Here is a 26,531-nt window from a genome sequence, read left to right on the forward strand (position 1 = left end):
GGATGGATAGAGAAGTATGGAGGCCAGTTAAGGAGATGCATAGAGAGAAACAGAAAATGGATGGATAGAGAGAGAGGGATGAAGTGATCCATGGATAGAGAGAAAGAGAAAGAAGGGGATGCAGAGAAAGAAAGAAAGATTGATGGATAGAGAGGGAAAGATGGATGGGGAGAGAGAGGGATGGATAGAGAGATAAAACAGAGATACAATGGATGGATGGATGGATGGATAGGGAGAGACATGGGTAGACAGAGGGAGAGAGGGAGGGATGTATAGAAATTTAGGAGATGAACACATAATGAGGGAGGAGGATGGATGAATAGAAAGACAGGGAGACCAATGGATAGAGGGAGAAAAGGATGGATAGAGGGGGATGGACAGAAAGAAAGAGGGGTTGGATAAAGAGATGTACAGAATGAGAGAGATGGGTGGATAGAGTTTAATGTAAAGAGAGTGAGAGATGGATAGAGAGAAAGCTGGAGGGAGAAAGAAAGGGATAGGCAGAGACGGAGAGAGAGATAGAGATGGATATAGAATTATAGATAGTGAGAGAAAGAGAGCAAGATATGGATGGCTAGAGAAAGAGATGGATGGAGAGAGAGAAAGATGTGTAGAGAGAGGGAAAATGGATGGATGTAGAGGGGGGAAGAGGGATGCATAGAAAGGCAGGGAGATGGATGAACAGAAAGAGAGGGATCTCCCTCTAGATAGAGAAGGAGAGATGGATCAACAGAAAGATGGAAGGATGGAAAGGAAGAGAGTCTTTTGAAGAGAGGGAAAGATGGATGGAGAGAAGGAAAGAGGGATAGAGAGGTATGAAGAAAGAAGAATAGAGATGGTTTGGATGGTTAGAGAGAGATGGATAGAGAGATATGAATGGAGTGAGAGAGATGGATGCATAGACTGAGGAAGTACATGGATACAGAAAAATGGATGGATAGAGAGCAGGATAGAACAAGATAAATAAAAGTGATGTATGGATAGCGACAGAGAGGAAGAGAGAGAGAGAGAAACCGAAAATGGTTGGATACAGAGAGATAGATGGGGAAAGAGATGAGTGGAGAAAGAAGGATGGATAGAGAGCTGAATGGTAGAGAGAGAGGGATGGACAGAAAGAGAGGAAAAGGGATAGATAGGAAGACAGAGGGGGAGAGGATTGGATAAAGAGAGAGAGAGAGAGAGAAGGATGGATAGACAGTAATGGAGATGAATGGACATAGAGAGATGGAGAGTTTTATGGAGAAATGGATGGGGAAATAGAGGGATATGGATGGAGTGAGAGATGGGTGGAAACAGAGAGAGGGATGAATAGAGAGATTCATGGATAGATATAGAAACGGGTAAAGAGAGATATGGATGAATGCACAGAGAGAAAGAAAGATGGATGGATAGAGAAAGATGGAGAGAGCGATGCATAGAGAAAAATGGATGAATAGAAAGAGGGATGGACAGAGAAAGATGAATGACTTGATAAAGAGAGAGAGAAATGGATAGGCAGAAAGAGGGAGAGAGACACAGAGAGAGCAAAATGAATGGAGAGAGAGGGATGGACAGATAGAGGGATTGAGAGAGAGAGAGACAGACAGAGAGAGAGAGCACATGAGATGGATAGAAAGAGAGGGAGATGGATGGAAAGAGAGAGTTGGAGGTATATAGTGCTAGAGCTGGATAGATAAAGAGATGGAGGCAGTTGGTTTTAAACTTTGGGTGGAGAAGGAATCAAAGCAGGGTGGAAGTGCACAAATGCCCATGGCCTCAGTCTGCCCCATGTATATAATTATTCTGGTTAGTCTGTAAGGGTTCAATCCATCCCGCCTTCTACACAGGAACAGAGGCAGAGCTGCCCCTCCCAGGGTACCCTCAAGCAGGGTGTGACCCCCAGCTTTCCAGACGAGACGGCTGTGTTCACTCAAACAGGCTTTGTTCAGGAGGGCTGGGGTCAAAGTGCTGCTTGCTCCTTTGCTGCATGCAATGGTTTGCTTCCTCCCTGTCACACAGGAGCCACACCACAGGGGAAGGGCCCCAAAGCAGCTAGGGATGACACAGGACTAGAGGGAACCTGGAGTTGCCTATGGGTTGGGGTGTTAGCCACAGAGAGGAAGCTGAGAGCAATCCCACAGGGCTGACCAAAGGGGAGCCAGCTCAAAGGTAGCTCAGGATGCTGCTGTACATGGAGCAGTTGCAGAACACAACTTGAGCGCTGTAGAGAGCATCTGGTTTAGGGGCTATTCGGGTAGGTTTAACTCAGAAACAAGCTGCTAGTGATCCCAAGACCTGGGAGAATCTGGACTCAGCTCTGTCCCAGAACTGTGGCTCTGTCCCTGGAGCAGCACCTCCCATTGACAGGCCTGACCAAGCCTTTTAGGGAGGCAGCTGGGGGTAGCAAACAAGGATGTGAGGCCAGGGGTGCTGGGGTCTGACAGGTCGTTATGCGGCTCCACCCCTGGGCTGCAAGGACAGAGGGAGCTGAACAGACATGCAGGCATTCAATGCCAGCAAACCCCCAGCAGCCTGGAGGGAGACATCAGGGCTCCTGGAGACTAAAGCACTGGGGGAAGCCGGCTGGAGAGGAAGGCAAGCCAGCTGCACTGCTCTGCCAGCGGGAAACAGCCCCATCTCGTGGTTCCTTCTGCCTCAGTCATTAACCCAGGATTTCACCATTTGTTTCCATGATCATCTCTCTCTTTTTCCTTACATCTGCCTTGTAACAGTGCCTACGGGTTGCAGTGCCCCATTGTGCTAGGTGCTGCACCCATACACACATTCAAATACAACTGCTGCTCCTGAGACCTTATGCTATAAATACCACCAAGGAAGCACAACCATCATAATTTCATAGCTAGGAAACTGAAGCAAGAGACAGAGGGAGAGAGAAAGAGTATGAACATATGGGTAAGATATACTGATTTAAGGGGGGGGGGGGGGAAAATCAGTTGCTCTGTAATTATTATTTTGTGTGTCCAGTCCAACCCTGCAGCAAGTGGAAGCTAAACAGCTATAACTTAGCCCCTGGGCTTTTGGTTGTAGCCGTGTTGGTCTAAGGACATAGGCAGGCGGGCAAGATTCTTTGGGTAGATGTGATATCTTTTATCATCCAAGTAGTTGGAGAAAAGTTCTTAGCAAGCTTTTGGGTGCAGTCACCTTTCTTCAGGCATAGGAAGTCTCTGCTGCTTTGAGACTCAAAGGAGTGAGAGAAGCTAGAAGTGTGACAGGATGTCAGTGAGACAGTAAATAGGTAGAAATTAGGAAAACAAACAAACAAACAAACAAACAAACAAATAAAAGGAAAACTTAGCCCTGTTCCATTTAGGGGCAAGCTGTCCCGATTTCATTTTCCTCTTACTACAAGATTGAAGTGGACACCAAGAGTTATTACAAAGCAGGGCTAATACAAGGTAAGAGCCACCACCATCTTTTTAACATGGGGCTGGGACCCTATTCCCAAGTCCCAGCCCTGCAGTGTAATAGTAAGACCACCTCTCACCTCATACAATTCCTGACCCCTGTGCCTGTCTTGCCACCTCCTGAGATCACAGGATCATAGAATCATTGGTTTGAAGGGATCTCAGTGGTTATCAGGTCCAACCCCTTGCACAAATGCAGGAATGCTACTCCTAAATCATCCCTGAAAAATGCTTATCCAGACCTCTTTTGAAATCACAAGTTCTTCAACGAAGATCACCTGATGCAAAGCTCCGGATACTGACCAGCATTTGCTGTCAGTAGATCTGTGACATTCCACAAGATTTATTCTGGCCGGGTGAGAAGGACTTCATTAGAGCTACTTCTGATTTATATATACACCAAGATGAGCCACAAAAGAACCAAGTCCAGAAGGTTTAGCTGAGGTAAGTGTCCCTGGTGCTGCAGAGGTTCGTTCTCTGGGTCCCACATATGTGCACACACTCAAAGCAACAGCAAGTCAGTCTGCTCCTGAACCTTGGCTAGGCCAGTTCACTTGGCCTCAATTTAGCCCACGGGGACATTGTAGGTTTGAAAGCAGGGCCTGAGCCGAACAAATACCCAGGACCTCTGGATTTGCACCAGCTGAATCCAGAGTCCTGCCCTGTACCAGTATGAGACAGAGCAAAAACACAGCTGCTTTGGAGTCTACATTATGGGCAGAAAGCAGGAAAACCAGGGGGAAAGAAGTATGACAAATGGATCAGGAGAGCAGAGCATAGTAAAGGAGCAGGAGGAGAATCCAGGAAAGAGAAGGCAATGGGGGCCCATTTCTAGGGACAGGTGTCAGCTTGGCAGGACTGGGAATGGAGGCCCTCAGAGCAGATACTGTGCTCAGCAACTCCAGTCTCTCCTGCACTGTTAAGGGCAAAACAGTCTCCATGGCCTGTCCAGGCTTTGGTTCCTGTGAGGGGCTGACAGCTGAATTGCTGGGGCTCCCGTGTAGACACAGGTCTGGGAGTGGGAGAGGTAAGAAGGGCTGCACCTCCTACTCCAGCCCTCCCCTGCCTACCTCCCATCCAGGCCCTGCCGAGCCAGGGTTGGGGATGAACGCGAGTAGGGATGAGCGAGCAGTATGGTACCATCTCCCTATCTGCAGCACTGCCTTTGGCTGAGTCTGGTATGTGGCAAGAGGGGGATCTGTTCACCGAGTGAGGCTCAGACAGCAGTCCCCACTGTACCACCCCTCTGAGGGCAGCCTGGTACCACACCTCATTCCCATACCCAGGGCTCTACACAGACCTGGCAGTGTTAGGCTAAAGATGCTGCCCCTAGTCCTTCAGGCTGTGATTGTCTTGCTGCCCTGAGCTACAGTCACAAGCCTGGAAGTTTGCAGTAAGCAGACATGCAAACATGGGTTTTGGTTTCCCTGACAAGGGCATTTCCCCACTCACCAAGCTTAGCCTGTGAATCCACTGGCTGAGTTACTGCAGGAAGTCCTGGCACATGGAGCTGCCCACACTCATATTTGGGGCACCTCTGATGAAATGGGTGTGGGGGCTTGTCTCCTCTGGTGCCCTCCACAAGAGACCCTGTTCCTCACTATGTGGAGCAGTTCCCAAGACCACTAAGTTCAGACTCTCCCACTCCCTCTTGGGATCCCCCTGGTGGGTGGGATCTTGCCCTGCCACTGCCAGGCCACATGAACTCAGTAACCCTTGGGCTTCTACTGCCATTACCTTTTACCAGGACTAAATCTCTGCTCGTTCCTTGGGAAGCCCACTCCAGCCCCATCTCACAGCCATACCTGGCTGCATTAGCACTTGAAACCAAACAGCCCAACTCTAGACTTGTGCCAGGTTTTGGACTCCCCCCCCCCCCCCCAGCCTCTCATTCACAGAGACCCTTGTGTTAAGTGTGTAACAGGCTATCTAAGCCCCAAAGCCTTGTGTAGACCCTTGGCTATCTGTCACCCCCTGTCTTCAAATCCAGAGAATGGGTGGAAGAGGAGCCCGAGCAGAGCTTGGATGCTTCATGGCACATGAGGGATGGCTCCTTCCTCCCCAGCCCTTGCAGGTGGCAGTTAGTCCCACTAGCCATAGCTTCAGGTGCCCTTCAGGGGCAGCATATAGGAACAGCATAGCTGGGCTAACAGCAGCTTCTTCCCCATACTCAGGGTTTGAATTACACTTTGACTCGTTTGGGGGGGGGGAGGGGGGGGAGGAGGGGGCCTGCAAAAAAAATTGGGCTGCCCATCATGGTGCTTTAATAAGATTGGAGACCCCCCCAGGTTATGATTTTCAAATCTTAAAGGGGGGCTCTTGTCACTTATGGGGGTTCTCAGCCCCCCCAAGATCCTCTATAATTCAAACCCTGCCCATACTGGTGCATGACAAATGGTCATGCAACCAAGACTCAAGGGTACAATGTGCTGCTACAGCTATACAGCACTGGCCTCATGTGCTTCTCTACAAGCCACACTGACCATCCACAGCAGGACATAACGGGAGCATGTAAAACCCAAATCCAGCAGTGGCCTGTATATGGGAGAGAAATGCTGCAGAGAGCGCTGATGACAGCACAGTGTCCCTCACGTGATACAGATGCTCTGTGAGGAAAGGCAATGGCAGCAAGCTACACTTCTGTATCAGCTCACAGAGCTTTCTCTAGGGCTGGGCTCAAGCTGTGGAGTGCACTCCCCCATGAGCGAAGGGGCAGCACAAACCTCAGAATCTCCCCCTGCAAGAGCAAGGTGCGTCTCTTCAACTTGGCTTCTCCAATATAATCCAGAGCAACGTGGCTTTAACATCTCAAACCCCAAACTCCAATCCCTACCCAAACAAAATGCTTAACTACACAGTCCTCTTCCTGGGCAGAGAAGCAAGAGGACAAACTGCATGCAGCAGATGTTATTCATATTGGTTAGGTTCCTGCTATGTTACACTTAAGGCATGATTAACCAGTTAACCAAGGAATAAGCCACAACATTATTCCACAAAAAATGTATAATAACTTTGTGGCCGATTCTTATGATGCCGTTACTTGAATGTTTGGCCAAGTGCATCCCTGTGGCTGGGAACCAGGAACAGCTAGCTGATGGTGCTTGCAGCTGCAAGGAGTGCATGGTGTGCCCCTGCAGCTGGCAGCCCCATGAGTTGTGGGCTTCTAGCCTCAAGAGGCACATGGTGCACACTTGCAGCCAGGAGCCCAGTCAGCTGAGGTGGCTCTCAGCTGTGGGAACTTGCTACTTGCCCAGAAGCCCAGGATCATGATCCCCAGCAATAAGGTGTGATGGGACATCTCCTGCCTTGCACATGTGGCATGGCAGAAAGTGCAATTGTATGGATCGCACATCAGATTCCACCACGCCTTTACCTGTACACCTGGCAAGGGCCTTATTGCACAACTGAAAGAAGCACAGACTGTGGTGGTGTCAACCATGCAAGAACCCAGAGAAACATGGCAGTACTTGAATTGCAAAAAATATTGCAATAGCACAGAAAGCAACATCAACCAACCACCTTCACATCTGCTTTTGGGGGGGGCGGTTTTGGTTTTTTTGCGGCCTCCCATCCAAGTTCTGACCCTCATCAAGGCTGATTAGCTTACTGACTGAGACATGGACACACAGCCCTTGACCGAGCAGCATGATGAAGAAAAGAATAAAACCCCTCTGAACCCCAGTGTTGCACATACACACATGATAAGGGTGAAGAACCCAATATTAGAAGCAGCTAGACCAGCAGGGATAAGTCAGGGTCCATAGAGCAGGGCAGAGTTGGCAGGATGCTGAAGGGACAGCATGAGGCACTGTCACTGAGGGTTTGGGACATGCATCAGTTAGAGATTATTAGCTAAGAACGGAGAAAGATGCACTCTAGGGCACTTCTCATCACCCATCCTAGGAAGCAACAAGAGCAACAGAGGCAGAAAACTGCTCCCCCCCCCCACACAAGCAAGTTAATAAGAACAGCTGGTGGCCAGACAACAGCATTATCAGCTCAGCCATATTAAGTCACACCCTTATACCCAGCCAAAAAGCCCCTTCAGTTGGATGTAAATAAAAGTCACCAACTGCAGGGGAGAAAACCAAACACAAACAGACTGTTAAAATCTGGACAATAAAGAGAGACTGGAAAGTGCAACGATTGCAAAGTCAGTGACTTCCAAACAACCTTAATTTTGCCCCAGCATTGCCACCTCTCCATAACTGAAACTCTGAATCACACTTACATCTTCCAGTCTTAAGAGCGAGTCCCATAAACTTATTCTCCATTTGCACCAGCCTGCCTTTGCAGATACCACTGAAACCATGACTTCCCTCAGCATCCCACATACCACAGACTCATTCTTCAGGACATGACATCCATCCTGGTTTCTCAAAGGCTTATTCTACCCTTGGTATTTTTCATTCCTCACCTTTACAACAGTGAATTCCACTATAATAAGCATACCTCACTAATCACTGACATGCAGCCACCTCTGGTGAGGGACACTAGAAATGAACAGTACGCAGGAACATTATGTGACAGTCGAGAGCAGGGAGCATGCATCTAATTGAAATGGCAGATAGAATTTAGGGCAGCAAAATGCATCAGGATTTAGATGAATGCGGAGATCAACACTCCTCTAGCAAGTGCAAGTTGAAAACCTTGTGTGCTCCAGGCTGTATTTTGCACCTAATCCTAGAGATGGCATCACCAGCAGCACAAATGCCCCCTCCCCCATTCTGCAGTGCTGGGGGACTGCTATCTCCTGAGTCACAGTCACCACTCTCAGTAGTTTCCCCTCAGAGGTGTGTTATCCAAGCCCTCACCCTACTTTGTTTGAGAGGTCTGATGCAGCACAGCCAGGAATAGTGAAAATCCTTTATTTACACACCTTTGCACCTGGGAAGTGCATCTTATCTTCCTCTTCATTAACATTTGTAGATCTCCCTGCTTTTTCTGGCTCTGGCAGCATGGTAGCGGAGTAGTTAAGATATCTCTCTTGGGCAGTGGCAGTGTGTGTGAGGTGAAGCCCTGTTCTGGGTTCATGCCAAAGGCCCACTACCTCTCTAATCCCTGACATGCAGCTACCTCTGGTGAGGAACGCTGGAACCAAACAGTGCACAGCAACACTGTGTGATAGTTGAGGGCAGCAAGTACATGATGACCAGTGGTTCATGCCAAAGGCTGCCCCCTGCTGTGACTGGCTACCTGGGCATTCAGGCTGGGATGGGTAGATGTGATACTAGCCACATTGCCCCCTTGTGTAGTGTTGGCTACAGAAACTGGTGAGCCTTGACCAGATGAGCCCAGTGGGCTTCTAGGCTTTATTGGCTCTTCTGACCTACTAGGAAAAAAGGGAATAAAAATCATGAAGATGAAGGTAAAATTTCATCTGCTTTGCCATCACCAGCAGCACCTCCCTTACAAATGATGAGCAGAGATGAAACATGGTTCAGTGGGTGGGGTGCTAGCCAGGTGGGATCCACCACACTGAGATTAGTGCAACTTCTGGGAGGTCACCTGGTCTCTGCTTCAGTTCCTGTACCATGAGGATAGAAATGCTGCCCTACTGCACAAGAGTGTTTTGTTCTTGGGAGTTCATTTCATACCTGGGAGTTTTACCATGCTGCTTTTAACCTCTCATCTGCTTGTCCTCCCTTCCACCATTTGCTAATTTTCTAAATTTCACTCATCTCGAGACAGTGGAAGTCCCCCATTCTACTGCTGTGCATAGGGACGATGTTACATCCTTTTAAATAACATGCAAGCCGTCTAAAGAGTGCTCGCTGTGCCCTACATTGGATCAGACCATTCATTACCACTGCTCTCTGGTACTGGTGCCTAGCCCCTGTGCCCCAGGTGAGTTCCCTGCACCGCCGGGGAAGGTCTGAGACACAAACAAGCGCACACCTTTTTCCATCAGCATCTCAGAAAGTGCCTGAACGTGCTTCTATTCCACACACTTTAAACTAAAGGCATTTTCTGGGCTTAGAGAAACCTGCTGGGGACCCAGACATCAGCGTAATGGCTCTGCAAATGCATCCTTTATTATACACCAAAGGGGCCTAATTCTCCTCTCCCTCATACCTGTCTGGCATCAGCACTGGGCCACCAATTTGAACGAGTCCTCCCCAGTTTCTAACAGAGAAAAGGATTACGTTTCAATAGCCACAGTCATTTCCCCTGCACAGCACGACTCAGTGCCTCAGGACAGACTACCATTTCTGCACACAGGCAGCCATCTTCACTCCTTCAACAGACATTTGTAGGGGAGACCTCTGCAGCTTTTTGACATGAGCACTGGGGCCAGACTAGGACTTTGAGGCAGAGGCTGAATTTTATAGGGGCAACAGGAACCCCAGTCAGAGGAGCGGGCTGGTTCTGCCCAACCCCTGATGCCGTGAGGAAATCCTGCTCTTGGAGAAAACTGACCAGCTCACAAGTCCCACTGTAAGAGTCTCTCTTCCCTGGGGAAAGAGAAGCGGGTTCTGATCTGAGTTACATCAGGACAAATCCAGTCTTCTCCGTGATGCCAGTGGAGTTCATCCAGATTGACCAGGAGCTGGGCTCAGGCCTCTTGCTTATACCATGGGTCTCTTTACAGGATCGCACTGCATTCCTGCACAGGTTCAATACACAGGAAAGGTGCCTCTTATACCTTTCAGAGGGACATGGCAGTGGTGGCAGATGACAGAACAAGGAGCAACAGTCTCAAATTGCAGCAAGGGAAGTCTAGGTTAGATAGCAGGAAGAGTTTTCCCACTAGGAGGGTAGTAAAACACTGGAACAGGTTGCCCAGAGAGGCTGCAGACTCTCTCCTTGGAGGTTAAGACCTGGCTAGACAAAGCCTTGGCTGGGATGATCTAGTTGGGGATGGCCCTGCTCTGAACAGGGGGTTGGACCTCCTGAGATCCCTTCCAATCCTCATTTTCTATGAGTCTATGGCAGAGTAGATTGTCATTGTCAGTGATTCTCAGTCAGGGTGCCAAAGCATGCTGGGGTGCTATGACATCCTTCTAAGGATGATGTACAATATTAGTACAGTCAGGAAGGCACACACCTACACATGATGTCAGAGATTTCAAATAGGAATACATATAGTGTCAAAACAGTTCTGACCTGCTGTGGCCCTTGAGTTATTTCCAGACAAAGAATTTCTCTACCATTTTTCCATAGTTAAAAAAAACAATTAGTGAAAGCTAAGTGCTGGCATTTTCCAAGGGGTGCTTTGAGATGAATGAAGAGTGCCTTGAATCTAAGAAGACTGAGGACCACTGGTGTCTAGTGTTTGAGCACTTAAGGAGATGTGCATATGTGCATCCATCTCCAAACAACCCTTGCTTACAAACTGTGCTTCCCCAGGGTTATGCCAGTGTGATGCACTCTGGGTGGGGCTGCAAAAGGGCTGCTGGCAGGAATAACTAGACAAGGAAGGAGGGGAATGAAGGGCAGCCTGGTCACCCAGGGACCTGGATTGCATTCCTTGCCCAGGACAGCATTCCAGCTTGCTTCTTACCACAGACTGTCCCAATCCTAAAACACCTCACCTTGAGGTAACCCCGTGAAGCCCCACTCCCTGGAAAGAAGAGACAAGTCAGAAACTTCTGAAATATTGGGGGTGGAATCTCAATTCTAATGGGGAAAAAAAAAAAAAGGCGAGGCTCTTATTGATTTGGATGGGCCCAAATTTCTCCTAGGGTTTTAAGTCACTCCATCTGTCATTTTCTTTTGGTTCCAAGTAAAAGATGGACATTTTCCTCTGTATCACAAGATATAGGAGGGAGCTCAAGTCAGGTAGCATACAAGAAAATATATCATGCAAGTGATTCTTGCATAATTTGCTAGAACAAACACACAGAGCAAAGATCAGACACACTTCTACAATGTAACATGTTCTCACCAAAAGCCCCCGCTCCTTCAGGCAGGGAACTCCAAGAGCATATTTCCAACACAGATGTGGCTCCATTGGCCTACACAGGCCCCATTACGTTGCAAAGTGCACCCTGCATCCAGCAAAAGCCAGGAAATAGGCTGATGGTTTAGCCCAGGGCAGTAGGATTTCCCTTTCACTCTAGCTGTGGTTGGTGAATTTGGTGCTGGGACCAGGGGGTTAGACAAGCCACTAGAAATCAGAGCAGGGGCATGGTCCAGCCTTTGTCAGACCGATATGGCAATCTGCACCAAGGACTACAGCAATCCGTCTGCCGTCAGCCTGCGGACGTCACCTATGACGCAAAGATTCACTGCTGCTGCCGTGATTCTGCCAGCTCCTCTCCCAGCTCCACAGCGCTCAGGATGCACAATATGGGCAATCTAAGCCAGCCCCACTATTGTCCCTGCCTCCCCTGTCCATGGCAGACACCCAAGGCAACTCCTGCTCTAGGTGCAGACCCACGGCCCTGCAGGAAAGCATTGTTTGGGACCTGAAAACAGATTTCCCAACCACCGTCCCTCAGCTCCCAGCTGCCTGGGCCATTTCCATGCTCTCAAATGGAGCATTCAACCGCAGCATCCCTCAGCCCAGAAATAAACCATTCCTGCCCCCCCAGCCCACAACAGGCCCCAAGAAGGGGGAGTTTGCAAGCCTCCTGTCCTGCAAATGGCCTAGCCTAAGGGCCTCTTGCAGGCTAAGGCTGGTCTCAGCTGCCACACCTGCTGCCTGCAACACTGAATGGGGGAGGAGGGCAATGCATTAAAACAAGCAGCAAGGCAAAAATGCTGGAGGGCATCCTTCCCCCTGCTTCCTCTGGTCCTCTCTGCAGCCTGATGGGGAGGGCGAGAGGCTTCAGCCCCCCCGGCCCAGGACAGGAGCTCCCCTCCCCCCTCCTGCCTACCTTTTGTAATCAGAAGAGAAGATGCCCCCGCTGGCAGGATCGTGGCCATACTCGGGCTCCCCCAGGCTGGAGGAGCCCCCCTTCTCCTCGTTGTAGGCTTGGCTGGTGGACATGGCTGGGATCTGGGGGAGAGGAGGATGTGCAGGGGATTTAAACAGAGGGAGGCAAGGCTGAGCTTCTTAAAGCGACAGGCCCCTGCACACCAGGGATGCCCCAGGCAGGAGGGGAGGAGGAAGAATAAGAATAAGAATAGTAATTGCAATTGCAATTGCAGGAGCAGCCGGGCCCTGGCGGCTGCTGCTGCTGCAATTTATGTCGGGATCAGGTGGCAGCAGCTTCTAGAGGCTGGGAAACGCCACCCCCACCCCGGCAGAGAGGGTCCCCTCCTCTTAAAGAGACAGGACTCCTCTGCCCCTGTGCTGCTGTCCAACAGCAAGATGGGCTGTCCCTCTGCTCACACTGGGATTGGGGGGGCTCAAGGGCTGGGGAAGAAGCAGAGCCATCTCCATGCCACAGTGGGAGACGGGCATCTTCTCACCTGGGCTGGATGTCTTTGGAGAGGTGCTGGGTCAGAGACAGCATCCAAGTGCTCCCTTCTCTCCTTTGCCTGAAACATCTCCAGCAATGTTTTTTTCCCCCACAATGGAAAACTCGGGTTTCCAGCTAAATGAAAATGTTGGGGGTTTTTTTTCTCTGAAACCCTCAGGAGCCCTCCAAAATGGGCCATTTCCCTCAAATGTTGTTTTCATTAACATTGTCTCAAGCTGAAACCTTGCATTGATGTCCTGTGGCCACCTGCCCCCCGCTTCCCCCATGCATGCAAGCACACACACACCCCACTCCCCACAAAATATCATCGTTTGCATTTATTTATTTGCTACAACTCAGACTTTCTAAAAGGGTGGTGGTGGTGGTCGGGGGAGCCCTCCACTCTGTGAATGGGGGTCAGAGCACAAAAAAAATGGAGCTCACAATCACTGAGGAATCTAACAGTGACACCATAATATGGTAAAACTACCCCAGCTGATATCATGCGAGGATCCTGCCTGGTGTTGCCAACAGCTCTGCATCGTGTTATGGCAATGAACTTAGCCCAAATATGCCAGATTCCCTTAAGTATCCTACAAGGCTAAGGATGGAGCCTAGGTAGGGTTAAAGCAAGCCATTGTGAACACACACCCTACCCAGGAGGAGAATAGGATAGGAGGGGAATGGATTTAAAGGCTTCATTGTTCTCACCCCTGTCCCTGGTCTTATTTTTTTTAATCAATGAGGGATAAATCCTGCAACCTCTTACACAAGAGCAATGTTACTTGCACGAGGTAGTCTCATTGGGTCAGATTCTCTTCTCACAGTAATTCTCCAGCAGTGTTATACTGGGGAGTTAAATGGAGTGACTCCTGCTTCCCACCAGCGTGAGAGGAGGCCTGGACTAACATGAGTGAAGTTAATCACAGTGATGAGCTGCTGCATAATTAGGTCCTTAGATTCAAGCTTCTGGGGGCAGTAACAAAGTATTTGACACGGTATTTGTCAACATTATTTGACACAAAGCTATTTTTTGACTGAAGGGAAGGGATGAACTAGAAGAATCTGCTGGAGAAATCTGCCCAGCAAAGACAGTAAGACAACCAGGGTTAGAAGCACCAGAGTTAATGCATCTCTGCAAGGGTATTTCTCTGACAAATGATTTGTGGACAATTATAACACATTGTCCAATGCCATACTCAGGTGCACCTGTGGCAAAAGGCTCCAAAAAATCAGGTTTAAAAGCAGGTTTACTGTGAGTGAATGTCAGCCCCATGATAAAATACCTGCAGAATATATTACAGAGAGCATGTAAAAAAGAAAAAAACTCAAATGTTCCCAAGGGCCAGTCCTCAGCTGATTTAAATTGTTGCGGCCAAAAACAGCAATGACAATAATAGTATCATCTTACTGTTTTGTCATGCTTTCCATTCATAGATCTTGTGGACATGCCCTGTGGATCCAGTCCTCTGTGATTTAAAAGGCACAGTAAAAAATCCTGATATAGGTCTTAGAGTCAGTGCAACAAGTAGATACACACAGAGGTGTCTCTCCCAAGAGGCTGCCAGGAGGTGTGTACCATACAGCCCTGCACTGTGGGCAAAGGGTCATTATTGTGTTGTCAGTGTCTCCTCTCTAAACTGAGAGGCAACGCATGATCCTTTGCATGGGGAAAGCCTGTAGGCCTGTGCTCTTATTCAGGTCTGAACCCTCCACTGATGCACATGTCCTCTGCTGACATGGATGAGCCAGTAAGTGGGGAATACATCTAGAGAGAGATCTATATCTATATCTATATCTATATCTATATTTATGTCTCTAGAGAGAGAGAGAGAGAGAGAGAGAGATATCATCTCCCCAGCCCCAGCCAGAAACAGGTCCCTCAGTCTACCCAGCCCTTCAGACTGGGTGGACACTTGGTATTAGTTGGCCAGCCACGTGATTGCCCCCTGCTTCTCCAATTGCAGGAAAAGAATAAAGGGACTGGGTGACACTTAGTCCCAGCCTCTAGGGTCCTTTGAGGACATGCATTCATAGGACTGTGATGACGCCTGTAGCCCAATTACTGGAGAGGCCTGGGCATTGTATTTCAACTAGCCCTTTAATGCAGGCCAGTTAAAATGCATCAGGTCACTGGGGCACTTGGCATTGTGCTCTGCCTTTGTCTAGGAGAGCATTGGGCCACCAGCACAGAAATGCCAACACCAGCCCATCTCCAGGACCCATTAAGCTTGTTCCTCTGAGGACAGCCAAGTGGGGATAACCCAACCCCCTCTGCCAACAGGAGGTAGTCCAATGCTTGCCTAGCAGTTGTCTAGGTTCCACTGTCAGAGAGCCCTCGGATGCTGTCCCTTCTCCCAGCTAGTTTTGGGAAGGAAGGGAGAGATGCTCTCTGGGGAAGATTGTGCCCCCTGCCGCCATCTCCCCGACCCACTGCTGGTGTAGGCATTTAGAGCTGTTAGAGCTATGCCCACCTGTCTGTACAGGGAGCCCCCGCTACTCTTGCGATTGGGGTCAGAGAGAATCCCACATCCTGGCAGCACAAAGTGCAGGGTGTCACATGGCTGGAGGCCCCACAGACTGCACAGGGGGCACAGGCTGGGGCATGGGCAGGGATGGCCCAGGGGCAAGTGCTGCTATCCATCCAAACAGGTGCAAATGTACTCTCCCCAGCACCCCCTGAAGGCTCTTGCCTGGAGGGAACTGGAGGAGGCTGCTTATGAGGAGCACTTTCACACCCTCCTGTCACCTAGCCCAGGCCTCAGCAGCTGCAGAGATCCTGGCCCTTCACAGAGGCGCCTTGATAACTCGTCTGACGGAGGAACCGAACCGCACTGATCTGCTGGATGCTCCCAGGCAGAAATACACAGCTGTACAGGAAGCCTCCTCCACAGTCCCCAGTGTAGGGAGGCAAAGGGAGCTGTGCACACACCGGTCTTTGCAGTGAAGTCTGAAACCCAGACAGGGGCTCCACTGGCAAAATTACATTTGTGTTTAAAAGTGCAGAATCAAGTAAAGGGGTGTAGGTTGTAGCCGTGTTGGTCTAAGGACATAGGCAGACAAGGTCCTTTGGGTGAATCTGATATCTTTTATTAGACCAACTTAAATAGCTGGAAAACAATTATTAAGCAAGCTTTTGGGTTCAAAAACCCTTCGTCAGGCTAAGGAGGTTTCAGCAGTTGGTGTGTGCTCTTCCTGGATGGAATGAAATGTAAAAGAAGCCAGCGGCTGGGCTGGTCAGCATACAAGACAGGCAGTCAGTGAAAATGCAGATTGAGAAGTCAATGGGTGAGAGAGAGGCTGGGAGGGAGAGAGAGAAGGGGCATGAATAGTGGAGAGATACCTGGGGAATCAGATGAACCAAGTAAAGAGCAGAAAGATTTTTCTTAAGGAAGGCTTGCCCTCTAGTGATGAATCAGAGCCTAGTCCCTGGTAAGTGAACTAAAACCTGAGTCAGCTACAGCTCCATGTCAGGACACCCGCCTTTCCATCCTGAATCTCCAAAGCAACGAGCCCCATTAAAGGCAGCATCTCTGGCATTGACTCTAAGATCAATGCCAGGAGGATGGTAGCACAAAACCTTAACAATAACCTCAGATACACTTGTACTAGAGGTGCACCAATACATCGGTCCAATATCCGATTGGCACCAATATAAAGAAAATTGTTTTGGAAATCAGCTTTTTTGTCTGATGTGGCCAAAAGTGTGGCTGATAAATGCCCTGTGCATGCGTGCAGCCACAGCGTGGCACATAAGTAGCAAGGAGCACAGCCCCACAGTTTAGAGAGCTGCATCCAGCTGGTACATCTCTTATGGTGGAAGGGCATGAGGTGGGGCAGATCAAGGCCCCTGCAGTGAAGGAGGGTGCAGGGGAAGGGACTGGCGCTGGAGCAAGGCACGGTGACAGAGCCACAGCTCATCTGGGGGGTGCTAGGAGGCAGGGGTGGCTCTAGCCTCCGGCCACTGCGCACACCCCAGGAGGGCATGAAGGGCATCTGCCCCCATATCTGCCTGTGGGGCATGTGTGGGCTGGAGCTGGGTCTGCGCTGGGCATTTCCCAATGGGGGTTGGGTCAGGCTGCACTTGGGGCAGGGCGGCGCTGGGAGAGTGGTTGGGGGGGGGCTATGGAGAATTTTAGGGTGGCTGCAGCCCATCTGTAGGCTCCTCCCAGCACTGCTGCCACCCAGTCCAGCCCCCAGCTGGGAAGAGCCCAGTGCCACCCTGGCCCCAGCCCACAGCAGCAACCTGCCCCACCCTGCATGCCGATCCGGGGGGCACATGCCCCCCATGCCCTCCCTGGGTGTGCACAGCAGTGGGAGCCGCCTCTGCCCCCAGCGTCCCCTGGACAAGCCGTGGCTCTGTCCCGCCCCCCGCCCCAGCTGGGCAGTATCTTCCCCAGTCCCTGCCCCAGGCCCAGCCCCGCTCCCTCCCTTACCACAAAGGTCTCAATCTGCCCCCCTCCCTTCCCCTCCCCCCCCCTTTCATCCCCATCCCCTTCCGCCACAACAGGGTTACCAGCCAGACACTACTCTTCATGCTGCCGGGCTGCATATCGGAAATTGGCTTGGTATCGATTAATATGCCTCCTTAAAGATCAGCTGTTGGTACTGGCCCCCAAAATCTCTTTCGGTACACCCCTAACTTGTACCCCTGGTGAAAGTACTTCTGATTGCCTCCGCTTCCAGGCATAGGAGAGGTCTTGTGCCTCCACACTCCTGAGCTCACTGTGACAGAATTGGGCAAAGGTGCAGGCAGTTCAGAAGACTGCTGAAAACAGCAGACTAAGAAAAGATGAGACAACCCAGTGGGAAGCTCCAGCAGGGTGATGCTGGAAATCTCCTTGCTTTCTCTGCACGCTATACCTCTCAGCAAAACTTTGCAGAATCCTAGTGGAGCCCTAGTCGCTAAAGCAGGGGTGAGCAAAATGCGGCCCAGGGGGCTGGATGTGGCCTGCCAGGCCATTCTATCCGGCTGTGGGGCCCATAAAAATTTAGAAAATTAATATTTATCTGCCCCTGGCTGCCTATCATGTGGCCCTCGATGGCTTGCCAAAACTCAGTAAGCGGCCCCCCGCCCAAAATAATTGCCTGCCCCTGCACTAAAGCGAGGCTGACTGGCTGTTCACAGAGGATAATAGAGATGAAGAGAAGTGTGTTGATAGTTTATGGGGAATAAATGTGCTTTTTGTTCTTATAAACCAGATAAGTGGGTATGGGGGAAGAGTTTTTGAGTGGTAGAGAGAGCAGCATGCTGCAGTGACTTCCTCTGTTACATACACTGCCTGCAACACAGCACATGAAGTGCTGTCCAGAAGTTTTACACAAGCAGTGGAGGACAACGTCAGCATGTGAAAATACAACCAGGAGGCATCAGATAAGTATCGTCACTCTTAGCTAGCAAAGGGAGGTATACTTGGTCAGCTGAAATTCACAGTGAAATCAACTGCGCATGTAAGCACTTCAGGTCTTGGCCTGCAAATATTTAAGTTTTTCATTTACTTAAAAAAAGTAATGAGGATGAATCAATATGACCAGTTTACCAAAATAAGCATGGAGCATACTCATTTTCCAGCTAAGAGGGACAAAAGATCATTATATTTTCCAAAAAGCCAAACTGCAGATTTTGCCTTAAATTTCTAGAAGCATTGTACTCTAGAAGAGGGGTCTGTGTTCCAGTCAGAGTAGCTAAGTTACTGGCAGTTTCCCATAAATCCTCTTCCACTCGACCCCTCCTTTCCATAGAAATTGTCAGCTTTTAACGCTCTATACTGATACACTAGATTTTAACTGTGGGTGAGAGCAGACTGATTGACCAGTGAGACCGTTCCAGTCATAACTCAAAAGCTTTTTTAGGATATGCAATAGCAAAGACTTATTTGTATAAATTTTTATAATAATACATAGCCTTGTATTCAGAGAAGAGACAGGTATGCTGGCCAGGCTTGAGTTGGTTCATTGAGCTTCAGAGAAGTCCAAGATTTTTTTTAACCTATGCCCAATATTTATAATCTTTATGTTTTAATAAGTGATCTCTCTCCGATTGGTTTTATTTAATTTGTTTTTGCTTTACTGAAACTTTTAGAACTTGATTGAACCTGGTCTCTTGTCAGCTGAAAGGGTTTGGGAAAGTAAATGGATGGCTCCTATTTTCTTTTTCTCCCTACAATAGAATATTGTTTAACACAGTGACCTGTTACTTTTTCTGCTTTAATTTAAGGTTTTCTCCGACAAGACTGCTTTGTTTTTGTAAATTATTTAAGCATTGTAACACAAATAAATTTATTATAGCAAAAGAACAGTTAATACATGTTGTCACACACTACTTCTAGTGTTTTAAGATAAAGGCATAATATAATGCATAATTTAATTATGCTTTGTTAGACATGTTGATGGCGTTTGCTGGCCAAGCTTCTTGTTATATATGCAAAGATTTATACTACAGTCACTAAGGCACAGGGCTTGAAGTGTTTTTTTCTGCTTAGCCACACTTTGCAGCTTGTTACTGCTGCATAGGTTAGCTTAGGCATGGAGGCACAGTTTGCGATACCACGGATGCTCAACATATAGCCTGCAGGCCAAATCCAACCCATGGAGCCATGGCATCCAGCCCACTGGGATCCCCACAGGGTGGAAAATTTGGCATGAAGTGATGGAAGCTCCATGCAGCCAGATCCAGCCCCATCTGGGCCACTGCTGGACAGTGGGATCAGGGCTAGGCCTGCCCCTGGCACGTCTGGATTGGGCTGGGCTGCTCCCCGCTCACCCCCACCCTACACATTTAGATGGGGACCAAGATGCCCCCAATCTTGCCTGCCCCCACCTTGCATTCAGATTGGGGCCAGGGTGCTCCCCCTCCAAGCAGACAGATCAGGGTTTGGCTGTGCAGCCCCCCACAGCCAGATCAAGGAACCAGTGTTGGGCCTGGATATGGGATTGATCCCACCAGGTGGATCTGGCCATAGAAAACCTGGCATCACTCATCCGGCCCCTGAGGCAAAATGGTTGGGTACCACTAATATATAGAGCAGTGGTGCCCAACCTTTTGCCTCCACAAGCCTGATGAGTGGTGTGGGGTTGATCTGGGGCCAGATTACCACACACCCTGATCCAGATGGGTGGTGCCAGATCCAGACACATGCTGGAACTGACCTCATGGTGCCCAATCAGGAACCACCCTACCCAGCTCAGACCTACACACCACCCAGTACAGTCCTACATTAGACAGATCTGGCATGCATAGCCATGTTATGCAGCCAGTGGTGCTCCCCACTGGAAATCTGGCAGCAGGGGAGCAACAATTAATGCTGCAACTGCACCTCCACTACCAGATCTCTGGACTCTTGGGGGCTCCCCAGGGAAGGGCAGCAGGATGGAGAGCCCTGAGCCCTCAGTGGGCACCCTAGATCCTCCCAGCACACAAATCTGGTGGTTACATGCCCCTTATGCCTCCTTCCCTGGGGGGGTGCATGCAGCATGGGGGAGCTGCCCTCCCCCCTTACCCCTGGATGAGCCACCTGTGGTTCAGTCATGCTTCACACCCTGGCGTCAGGGCCCCATATACCGCAGTGTCTGGGCAGCACCTGTAGCCCCAGTCCCTACCCCACTCCCACCCTCACCCTGATCGTGGGGGTCTTGAGCTGCATTCTCCACACCCAAAATTTACATGCAGGGAGGTGATCTCCAGGCTGCCTGGCTCTTTCTGGGCCAGGTGTGTGTCTGCTGTGTCCTGCTCCCAGCAGCTCCTTGTAGGCTGGAATACTACCCACCTGCAAGGGGAAATCCAGGTCCCTGCATGATGCTGCGAATCCAGGACAAATGCTGACCTGGAGTCATGCAGCCTGGGACTGGGACTTGATGATCCCATTCCAGGACTGTCCCACCCAACTCGTAATAGGTGGTCACCCTAGCTGGAATCAGCTGTGTCTTCTCTCCTGCCCTCACACTGCCTCTCCTATGGAGAAGGCTGCCTAGGCCCTCAAGGCCTGACGGGGGCTGTGGTCTGTGAGAGCTGAGCAGACCTGAGCTCGAAGGGGCCGTTACTTGGGATGCTCTGGGATGTGAATGAGGCTGTGGAAGAGCCAGGAGGGCACTGGGGGCAAGTCCCTGCAAGGCCATGAGGGGGCGAGGGCTGTTACCCATGATCCTCAGGTTATAGGGTCAGGTTATAGGGTATCACAGGTTATAGGGTCAGAAACGAGCACTGGGGACTTGTCTGTTGCTGCAGGCAGGGTTGGAGAGGCTGGGCTGGGTGTGGAGAGGGGGTGACACAGGCAGGGCAGGTGCCATTGTGGGAACAGACAGACTGACCCACACAGAGGTGGAAATCCTATTGATGGTAACTCAGGGAACTAGGGCAAAGTACCCGATGCAGGAATCTAGGGAGCAGCCAGAAGGAACGGGGCAAAGTCTGGGGAGAAGACTGGGGAACACCAGGGTTGTAGTGACACAGAAGTCAAAGATTATCATTTGGAGACACTCGCTCAGAATGGGGCTGTTATGAGGCTGAGAACTGGGTTCCAGGTGAAGCTGCTCTCCCTGATCGTCAATACGAGGCTGTTTCTTCCTGACTCTACGGCTGTTCCCTGATCCCACAAGAAGGGTCCGTGGTGTGGGAAATGTAGAGTGAAGGAGCAGTTGTCATCATGTTGTTGTTCAGTCTTGTACTGTGAGCAATACAGGGAGGGAAAGAAAGGCCCATCCATCCACAGAAGCACAGGACAATGCAGATTTTGGGTCACAGCTCCAGCAATAGGAGAGTCCCTGGGCAGCCTAAGGGGGACCAGGAAACTAAACTGGATGTGTAGTAGCCTCCACCTGGTCTTCTTCTGTCATGTGCTTGGGGCCTTCATATGAATTCGTAAGCTTTGGTGCCCACACAAAAGGAGACAAATACAGCTTTTGGCTTCAGGTGTGCCACTTTGTCACATCTTGGAAAAGAATAAGTCTTTTTTTGTACTGCTCTGGGGAACCTTGAAAGCTCTGTTGCAAGTACAGTTTCAATTGTGTTTATAAATTAGAGATATTTAAGAGAGGGGCTGGAGGGACTCACCTGTGAGTAGAGATAAAAGTTACATGCGAGTAAATTTCTGATGAAATCTAACTAAGACTAAGCTTGCCCAATGTGATCCTACTGAGTCCCATTGATGAAGGAGGAATGGACTGTGCCTATTCATTTCCCTCAAGAATTATCACTGGTCCTTCTCTCCAATTATTTTCTGTCTGCTTGGAAGCCAATGTTGGTCTAAGGCTCTTTGTGCCAATTGTGCTAATAATAAAAAATTGATATAAATTACCAATGTTTATTCTAATCGATAATTCTAATTCAGTTCAGAACCACTGTTCTCCAGGAGGTTAAAAAAAAAAGTTCACTTGCAGAAGGGAAGGAATCAGTTTATGATCCTCCTGCTGGGAATATGATTGTCTGAATATTTATTTCTTTTTAAAGAATACAGTTTGTTTCTAGTTCAGGCTCCAGGCCTGCTATGTTGCTGCAGTTGGCTTGACTTTAGATGGTAGCAATAAGGTTGCCTGGGCATCATGCTTGTGTGTCCTAGTGATCCTGAGAGCTATTTATGTTGCCCAAAGTCTTGTACTCCCAGCAGGGTCCCCCATGGCAAACACACCTGAGGGGAGGTTCCAAACAAACCTTGGTCCAAACCCCAAGTCCTCAGTGGCAGATTAGGAGGAAGATGTCAGGATCTCAATGGCTGTAAGGACAGAAGAAGGCTGCACCAAGATGGAGATCTCCTGTTGTCTAAGGTTTTCCCTTGCCATTGGGTTCAGATCTCCACCTTGTCAAGATCATGTGGTTGCTGTGTTCATGAACCAGCTTCTTCACATTGAACAAACTCATGTGCAGGCTTCTATCATAGGAAACAACATGCTCTCGTATACCAACCTCCAAAAACCCTGAGGCAATGGATGAGTGGTGACAGATACAGAACTAGTGTATCCAGTAGGGCTGTGCAAAGCTTCAGATCATGATTCGGATTTGGAGATGATTCAGATGATTCGGAGGCCGAATATATAAATCTGAATTGAACTGCTGGAAGCTTTAGGCTTTCCGAATTGATTTGGAAAAGATTCTGAAAAGATTTGGCGATCTGGCCATAGGGTATAATGGGGAATCAATGAAATATCTATAACTTTGTTGTCTTTTGGCTGATTCAGATGAAACTTGCAGGGATGGTAGCCTCTACTGAGAGCATGATGTATGCCAAGGAGATAGGTGCAGGAGTTTCTGGGAAACTGCACCTTAAAGTCCTGAAAGCAAAACTCATGTGCGTGTGTTACCCCACCCCACAGTGGGGTGAAAACTGCAGGGATGGTAGCCCCTGTGGAGGCCACAAAGCCTGCCAAGTTTCAAGGAGATAGGTGCGGGGGTTTGGGGGATAACTGTACCTTAAGCTGCTGACAGGCAAAACTTGTGACATGGGTGACGCAGTGTGTGTTAAGGTGCAGCAGGGTGAAAGCTGCAGGCCTGCTAGCCCCTGCTGAGGCCATGAAGCCTGCCAGCTGTCAAGGAGATCGGTGCAGGGGGAGTCTGGGTTCTGGGGCCCTGCACCTCTAGCTGCTGAGCTGGCAGTCTTCGTGGCTACAGCAGCGCTTAGCAGCCAGGCCTGCAGTAGTCCCCCCTCCCCGCCTTGCCCCAAGACAGACAGTTGCACAAGCACCCATGTCACAAGTTTTGCCTGTCAGCAGCCAGAGGTGCAGGGCCCCAGAACCCAGAACCCCTGCACCGATCTCCTCAACAGCTGGCAGATTTTGTGGCCACAGCAGGGGCCACCATCCCTGCAGCTTTCACCCTGGTACGCCTTAACACACACAGTGTCACCCGTCACGAGTTTTGCTTGTCCACAGGTTGAGGTACAGTTGCCCCCAAACTTCTGTACCTATCTCCTTGAAACTTGGCAGGCTTTGTGGCCTCCACAGGGGCTAGCATCCCTGCAGTTTTCACCTCCCTGTGCCTTAACACACACACAGTGTCACCTATGTCATGAGTTTTGCTTGTCTGCAGTTTGAGGTGAACTTTCCCAGAAACCCCTGCACCTATCTCCTTGAAACTTGGCAGGCTTTGTGGCCTCCACAGGGGCTAGCATCCCTGCAGTGTTGACCCTGCTGTGGCTTAACACACATGTGACATGAGTTAAGCTGTCATAATTTTGAGGTGCAGTTTCCTGGAAACCCCTGCACCTATCAGCTTGAAACTTGGCACATTTCATGCTCTTAGTAGACGCTACCATTCCTGCAGGTTTCATCTAAATCAGCCAAAAGACAACAATGTTATAGATATTTCATTGATTCCCCATTATACTCTATGGCCAAATCTCCAAACTGACTCCAAATCTTCCAAAGTGATTCAGCCAAATCGAATTGTAAAAACAATTTGGATCTCTGAATTGAATCTCTGGCATCTGAACTGGCTGAATCTGAATCGAATAGTTCCCTATTCACACAGGCCTAGAATCCAGCTATCTCCAGCCATGATTCTGCATGCATGGGGATTTTTGCCTTGCCAACTTGATCCCGGCTGACTTTATTAGATTGGCAAAATTTCAGTGATCTTAACCAGCCCCAGCCATGGCTCAGCTTGTGCTAACTTACCTCAGGGTTTTAATTGCAGCCTCCTGCTTCCCTGTGAAGGTTTGGCCAGGATATAGGTGGCCAAGCCTACAGTAGGCCACTAAGAACAGCATGGGGGTGAGCAAGGCTGGAGCACAGATTACTGGAGCACGGGTCAGAGGGGCTGAGAATGTGGGGACAAAGGTCCAGGGAAGCTGAGAGACATAGTCTAAGAAGCAAGCTGAGATCAGAAACCAGGAATCAGAGAGGCTGTGCTGAGTTCCAGGAGATATCAGGGTCAGGAAGAGCCAAAGCTGTGCCAGGAGCTGGGACAACCAGAAGGAGCAGTGACCGTGAGGTTCACAGCAACAGACAGAGGCTGTGTCCAGGTGTGTCTGCAGCCTGTGGCTACAGATGTGCTTAAAAGGGATGAGTAGCACTTCCAGCAGCCAATCCAGTTGCAGAGAACTGGGGCAATGGCAGTAACCAGGTCAGGTGCTCAAGCACTCGGCCCAGCTGGTCCTGATTGATCAAAGGCCCTGACAGCCCCCCAAAACCGTGCCCAGGCCACTCGGGTGTCAACTGCCATCAAGTTTACTTAGAGCTGCCTGGCTCAGGAAGTCTCATCTGTCCAGGCATCGACCCAGTGGGTTCTGGCATATTTCCTCTGGCTGCTGCCTTCAGCCCAGGTCCCTTAGTCTGGCCTTGGCTCCTGTGTCAGCAGCCACCCTGCAAGCCCCAGCCTGGGCTCCATCTGGGCCCTCTGGCCCCACATAGTCTGCATCTCCCTTTCCTGTCCTGTGGCTCTTGCCGAGCTAAATTCTTCCTCTCTGGTCTCCTGGCCTCACAAGGAATTAAACCATCTTGGACTCCGGACCTCCCAGTTCTCATTTGTCCACTCCCCTCATTCTGGCCCTCTGGCCTCAAGGTGCACTAAACCCTCCATCGCTAGACTCTCCTGGTCCCAGCAATGCTCTCTCTCTTTTGCTGGCCCTCTAGCTTCACAGCAGGTTGAAACCTCACAGGGTGCTTTAAGGCAGTTGCAATGTGGGCTCCAGCCTCCCCTCCCAGCTGCTCCTGGTCCTCCAGTCAGTGCCATTGTGGCTGCAACAAAATGCACAGTTGGTCCCGGTAAGCATAAATCCAAGAACAACTTGACCTCAAACCATCCCCGCTCTGCCTGATCTCAGAAGAGGCTTCTTTGCCCTTGCGTACCCAGGCTCTCCTCGCTGTGACTGCAAGCTCCACAACCACTTGCTGGGAGCTCCTCATCCTTCCCTGCCCACAGCTAAAGTGAGCCAGCTGGCCTGGGGGCAATCCTCTTATACCAGTAAGCCCCTCCCCTTCCGGCTAGCTGGTCCTATGGCTTCACTTGAACACAAGAGTTTCTCTTTAGTCAGTTCAGCCCTGCTAGCTGACCTCCTTGAGCCATGTTCTCTGCCTGGGTTCAGTTGCCCTGTGGCAGGGCTGCTGGTGATTGCCAATGCCCTCTCCTTTGCCCTCCTTGCTGCTTGCTTCCTGGGACTTCTCCCTCATGGCATTCATGCTGGTCCTCCCTGCTGCATTGTCTTTTCCCAAACATGGGAAAAGTTGATAGGAGGGTTGGGGGGAGTGGGGTGGGGAGGCAGGACACAAAGACCCTACTCTTTCAAGGGCCCTCGTAGGTTTGTTTGTCACACAGCCAACAGGGCAAGGGCTACCTGTTACAACTTTGTCAACACTGAACAGGGGTCTGCTTCTGCCAGCCAGAGGTCACCTAACCTTTGTCAAGTGAGTGCTGCAGCCTGTGAAGGGCACCCTTCACCTCTTCCTTGGAGACTGAGGCAGGATGATGGGCATCTGCTAGCTTAAGGTTGTGGCCACACCTGTTCTTGGCTTCACCCGCTCTAGGGGTTATAATGGCTGGGAGAAGTGAGAAGCCGTTGCTCCGTGCATCTCTACATGCAACCCAGCCTTGGAAGGGCCTGAAAGTCCCGGCCTGGGACCAGCTGACCAGGCTGTGCAGGGTGCTTGTGGGGTGATGCAGTGTGGGACAGTGAATGGTGCCAGGCAGCCTGGGGAGGTCCAAGGGGTGAGCTGGATCCAAGCCAACACCCAGAAAAAAAAAAGGGGGGGTACAGCCCCGGTCAGCTATCAATGTCTGTGAAATACAGAATACCTTGCGCAAGCAGGTAAAATATTGCAATAAGGTCTACAGCAGTGCTTCTCAAAGTGG

General features: G+C 50.0%; 1 protein-coding gene across 2 annotated transcripts in view; it reads right to left on the minus strand.

Annotated features, from left to right (window-relative positions):
- The window catches only part of AP3B2 (adaptor related protein complex 3 subunit beta 2), a 54,291-nt gene extending 41,734 nt beyond the window's left edge, over window positions 1–12,557 (minus strand). Inside the window, exon 1 of one of the 2 annotated variants that reach the window (XM_019499382.2) lies at window positions 12,227–12,557. In XM_019499382.2, the coding sequence (XP_019354927.1) occupies window positions 12,227–12,339 (113 nt within the window). In that variant the 5' untranslated portion in view covers window positions 12,340–12,557. The remainder of the gene's footprint in view (window positions 1–12,226) is intronic. The other variant, XM_014604494.3, reaches the window with a different exon arrangement.
- Window positions 12,558–26,531: the final 13,974 nt, after the last annotated feature.

This window comes from Alligator mississippiensis, chromosome 11, assembly GCF_030867095.1.
Source record: "Alligator mississippiensis isolate rAllMis1 chromosome 11, rAllMis1, whole genome shotgun sequence".
NCBI classification, from domain to species: domain Eukaryota; kingdom Metazoa; phylum Chordata; order Crocodylia; family Alligatoridae; genus Alligator; species Alligator mississippiensis.